The sequence below is a fragment of the Arachis hypogaea genome, chromosome 6 (assembly GCF_003086295.3).
Source record: "Arachis hypogaea cultivar Tifrunner chromosome 6, arahy.Tifrunner.gnm2.J5K5, whole genome shotgun sequence".
Lineage (NCBI taxonomy): Eukaryota > Viridiplantae > Streptophyta > Magnoliopsida > Fabales > Fabaceae > Arachis > Arachis hypogaea.
This window is the reverse complement of record NC_092041.1, coordinates 85,456,842-85,462,022: the sequence shown is the minus strand read 5'-3', so window position 1 is coordinate 85,462,022 and position 5,181 is coordinate 85,456,842. Positions and strand designations below refer to the sequence as shown.

At 32.6% G+C, this 5,181-nt stretch overlaps 1 protein-coding gene across 2 annotated transcripts; it reads left to right on the top strand.

Annotated features, from left to right (window-relative positions):
• Positions 1 to 1,322: 1,322 nt before the first annotated feature.
• On the top strand, positions 1,323 to 4,273 carry LOC140173365 (uncharacterized). 2 transcript variants are annotated; one of them, XM_072196456.1, is made up of 7 exons: positions 1,323 to 1,449; positions 2,298 to 2,439; positions 2,552 to 2,791; positions 2,873 to 3,088; positions 3,270 to 3,362; positions 3,489 to 3,590; positions 3,699 to 4,273. In XM_072196456.1, the coding sequence occupies exons 2-4, from the start codon at positions 2,307 to 2,309 to the stop codon at positions 2,896 to 2,898; spliced, it is 399 nt and encodes a 132-aa protein (XP_072052557.1). In that variant the 5' UTR covers positions 1,323 to 1,449; positions 2,298 to 2,306; the 3' UTR covers positions 2,899 to 3,088; positions 3,270 to 3,362; positions 3,489 to 3,590; positions 3,699 to 4,273. The 2 variants fall into 2 exon arrangements, with proteins under 2 accessions (XP_072052557.1, XP_072052558.1); XM_072196457.1 differs by lacking the exon at positions 3,699 to 4,273 and having other exon boundaries at positions 3,489 to 3,594.
• Positions 4,274 to 5,181: the final 908 nt, after the last annotated feature.

Sequence of the window (5,181 nt, the reverse complement as noted above, 5' to 3'; positions counted from 1 at the left end):
TGAACTCGATATTGCATCCCGGGAGAAATTCATTTTGATAGAAAGAGGACTTACTAAGCTATGGGAACGTAAGTCCAACAAGCACTCTAGATTGTAGAAGCTTGACCATGTACTTTATAAAATGTGTAACAGACTTCATTGTGTTTTGCTATGCCGTACCTTTCAGGATTATCTCGAGAGAAGATTCAAGAGGACACAGATGAGACAGGAGAGGTAGTTCAAGACTCGATGGAAGAAGAAGTCGGGCACAGCAACAGTTCCGATGAGGTTGCATCAACCGGACCCACGGCTGCCATGATAAATTACGACCTCAATAAGACGCCAGAGGAGAATGAGAGCATTGGAGTTCATGTGTAGTCTGATTTATTGAGATAATCTTTAGAGACTAATAGTTTTGGATTAGTGTCAATCTTTTTAATAGAGACTATTTGTTTTATTTATTATTGGACGAAGTGTTGAGTCTATTGATATATATCAACAAGGCCGACACATTCGATGTTCATGTGAATCACTAACTTAGTATAATTTTTTGATCATACAATTCAAAGCAGGCACCAACAATTAAACCCATATATAATTGGTATTTATACAACAATTTTGTTATATTAATATTGTTTGTCTTAATTAGTTTAGTGATTGATTTTTGTTAACAAATATATAACATAGCCAAATAATTCTTCTTACTCCCTTTGTAAAATATGAAGTCACATATAAAAAATGTTTTCAAACGTACAGTTACGTTGGATGGGATTAACAAACATTTCATTACGTTAAAAATATATACATAAATATATAAATTTTTTGTGTTTATAAGATATTTTTTTTACTATGCATTTAAAATTAACTCTTAAATTAATCTGAATATTATTGTATAATTTTCAAACATTTCTCGCATTTTGCACAGTTTTTATACACACTCAATTTGGTTACTATACATATTAATAAGTTTTTCTGGAATTATTTCTTTTAAAGTAATCAATTAATTGATGAAATAGAACAAAGTAAAAATATAACTGTTAAGGAAAATGTATAATTTTTCTTGTACGTGAAGTTTTCAAATGATCCTTAAAAATAATTAATGTTTTACGTTTTTAATTTAAAATAGGCTAATCCAAGCCACGTTGAACATATTGACGACACAGTGAACTTTATTTTAATTTATTTTAATTTATTTTAATCAACACAATTTGAATTATTAGTATTATTTGAAAAAAAACTGAATTATTTGTATTCTTTTAAAAAAGTCATGGCCCACATCTCTAACTAACTAATTAAATATTTATACCTCTTAGTGTTGGTCTTTTCGCACGTATACCCCCACTCTTCCATTCGCGAATCCTTATTTTCGTTGCACATGTCGTCTTGCTGTGGAAAGTCGTCGGCAGTCGAGTTCTCTTCTACACCATCGACATTCAATTTCTCTTCCACACATTCATCGTGCTCGTTTAGGTAACCAGTTTCACCCATCTTCATGTTGCTCCTTGTCTTCCGTCTCTTGATCCACTTTGTTGCATGTTCACTTATTCATTACAAATAAAAAAAAATATATAAAATATGAGCTATGATTTTTTGGATTATTTTCTGATTTCAAGAGGTTCCAATTACATAATTATAATATACGTACATATAATTTTTTTGAAAAAAAGATGAAAAAAGAATTTTAACTGTCATTGATTATGGATCAATTGACAAGAAAGAAACAAATATTTATACACTTATATGTATTGATAGAAATTTTTTAAAAGATAGAGTACAGAGTACTTGTTCAATTATATTGTGTTTAATATTAATTAAATGTTTTAAATTCTTTTGATGGTCCAATTATGTTAATTATAGCGTGTTTAATAAAAATAAAATGTTTCAGATTCTTTTGATGGTTCAATTATTTCTATTGTAAGTAGTATATAACTGCTTTTTTGCATAACTCTTTTTTATGTGATTTCTGAACCTTGAAGAGTAGTTACTAGAGCTTTTTTTACTAGTAGTCTTGATCATGTCATTAAAGTAATTTGTTCAACTCTCAGTTTTATTTAGGAATATGAATTAATGTTTCAGAAAAAAAATAAAATTTATGGAATCTTATTTTCAGCTTAAATATATATTTCTCACCAATGAAATATTTGCCTGTAATTTGGTTAATTTTCAAACTTATATTGTAATATATGTTCAATTATATATGTGTACTCTTTGTGCGTGTATGTTACTTCTATTATCCAATTGCGTTAATTACATCACTTGTTTACATTATAATATAAGTCTATTTGTAATTAATGTTATCCTACATTTGTTTATGCAAGTTTTTTAGGATGCCAAGAAAAGCTAAGTACACGAAAGAGGTAGATTCTTTTGAAGAACACATTGACGGAATGCTTGCTGCTTCTGATGCTGAAAAGCGCAAAGGACGAAAGACTACTGAGTTTTGGAATGTTGAACTCATTGGTAACAAGTGTTGAACCATACTACTTTTTAATTGATTAGCTAATGATATTGTTATGTTTCTCACATGTTGTGCACATTGTAGACATGAATTTGATTTTTTTCCCATTTATAGATTCTAATGGAATAGTCAAGCAAGCTAAAATGAGTGTGAAGGAGGCTATGGAGCGGTCTCTCAATGGAAGCAAGGTCATACTGAGGTTCAACGACGAGTTGCAAGCAGTTGGTGATGGAGCTGGGATGTTGAGTGGCATTTTAGGAGCGCTGGGTTCTGATTACAGTAAGTTTCCTATCTGTGAGAAGAGTTGGGCAAAGGTGCAGGGCAAAGACACCGTTTATAATGATTGCATAAAAGGTAAAATAGACGTTCGGCATTGTTGAATCATATCAAACTTTTAACTTACAATTACTTACAGTTGGACATTATTCATCGCAGGAGATGTTCTACTTTCAGGTAGATAGCGGTGGTATAATCAAGAAAACATTTTTGCAACAAATTGGGAGGTCCTGGAAGGATACAAGGGGGAGGCTGTATGATAAGCATTACAAAACAACTATGACACTTGAGTAGAATCTTGACAACCGCCCGGCGGGAATTCCTAGAGAGCATTGGAAGTGGTTCATTGATTATCGTAATGATCCTGCAACAAAGGTACTCCATTTATTTATTTATTGTTTTTAAATTATTTAATTTTTATCTTATTTATATTTCTTAATTATTGTTAAAAAATTTAATAAATATTACAATAATAAACATGTAATTAAATATATTATATGTATAAAGTTATAAAGATTACTTTATTGATTTCAAGCTTACTGTTGATTTTTAATAGGCGAAGTGCAAGCAAAACGCGCTGAATCGAAAGAAGCAACTTTACACACACACTGGTGGTTCTAAAAGCCTGGCTAGAACAAGGGAAGAGGAGGTAATATAGATTTGAAATCATGCATATTTGGCATTTAGTTTTGATTTATCTATAGAGTAAAACAACAAAGACTTATTGAAATTATTTAAAGAAGTGGAATTCATGGTATAAATTGTAATGTCACAGTCACAAAAACAAGGGAGGACAGTTGGTAGGGGAGAAGTATGGATCCTAAAGCACAAACGACCTGATGGCAGCTATTTACACAAAGAAGCTCAGAGGATTGGTGTAAGTACACTTAATCATTTATGTTGTAACATGTTGGGTTTAGTTATTAAAATGTCTAGAGTATGCTATATTGCTTGTGTGACTGTGTAATTTTATTTATGCCTGCAGGAAAAAATAATAGAGATTGAGCAGCTGGATGAATCTATAAGAATATTGTCAGAAAATGATTCCCTTGCTCAAGCTCTCGGTAAGGAGCACCCGGGTAGAGTGCGTGGCATAGGACACGGGCCGACACTAAGTCAACTCTTCCGTCCGAGTTCGCAGCCGTCGGTGGATAGAGCTCAAGTAGAAGAGGCCCAAAGGATGCTATGTGAACTACAGACAAAGGTGACGACTGAAAAATTAAAAAGGAAAGCAATGGAGGATGAATTGGCAGCAGAGAAAACAAAGAGGCAAGCAATGGAGGATGGATTGGCAGCAGAGAAAACGAAGAGGCAGGCAATCGAAAGTGTGCTGAGTTATCTGGTCCAACAGCAAGGTGGGGAGCTTCCACCAGACATCCCTGCACGGATGAATTCTCTGGATGAACATGGCGGGAATTAGAAATTAGGATATATGTGATATTTTGTTTTTCAGTATATATTTTTTTTAATAACTATGCATTTTAAATTATTAACTAAGTACTTTACCTTTTTGGGTGAATATTGAATTAATTTATTTATATTAAAATAAACACGTTGGTTTATTTCGTAGTTTAATATTCATGCATTTTTAAGAATAGCGTAGAATTTTAATATAAAAAAATATAAGACGCTTTAAATTAAAAATAAAAGATAAAAAAATTATGATGTAATAAGAAAAATTAATAAAATTAAATAAGGATAATATTCTTTGAATTAAAAAAAAAACTCCCGGATTGTAAAATAAATGTTTTATATGATTTTATATTATAAAACAAATGCTATGAATAGCGGCGGTTTAAAACCGCCGCAAATAAAGTGCATTAAAAATCTCTGCAGCAAATAGCGGCGGGTCGAAACCACCGCAAATAGTTTTTTAAAAAAACGTATGTGAAGATTGCGGCGGTTCAGGTTTGCCGCAAAAGTATGCCTGAAATCACTCTAGACAACATCGCGGCGGTTTTAAATCGCTGCAAAACGGAACGACGCAAATACCTGATTTGTGGCGGTTTTGCCAGCGGTTACTGGAAACCGCCGCAAAATGTGATGCCCGCGCCTTTATGCGCTGCGGATGACATGTCGCTGGCAACCTGTTTAGCGGCGGTCTAAAACCGCCGCAAATCGGCAATTAAACCGCCACTATTCACCGCAAGTGCCGTAGTGGAGATTCTCCAGTTGTCGATTGAGTTGGAACAACAACCTTACCAAGAATTATCATCTTAAACGTGGCCTGTCATTGAGGCTTGGGAAATTACCAATGAAAATAGAGGCAAGAAGCTATAACACAAATGAACAAAAAGGTTATTATTGCTATGGTACTTATCCATGGCCATGGCCTATATATCCATAGCACAAGTTCTTATTGCTATGGTACATATAGGTAGCAAAATTATTATTTGCATGTCAAAATTAGCTACTAAAATTTTCTATTATATATTTATGTATAAATATATAAAATTTAATTTATTTTT

Bases quoted from the DNA above. Each gene is read 5' to 3' on its own strand.
- LOC140173365 (XM_072196456.1), top strand. From the start codon at position 2,307: ATGCCAAGAAAAGCTAAGTACACGAAAGAGGTAGATTCTTTTGAAGAA. The intron at 2,440-2,551 runs GTAACAAGTGTT...TCCCATTTATAG, and splicing joins TTGGAATGTTGAACTCATTG to ATTCTAATGGAATAGTCAAG. The intron at 2,792-2,872 runs GTAAAATAGACG...TATTCATCGCAG, and splicing joins TTATAATGATTGCATAAAAG to GAGATGTTCTACTTTCAGGT.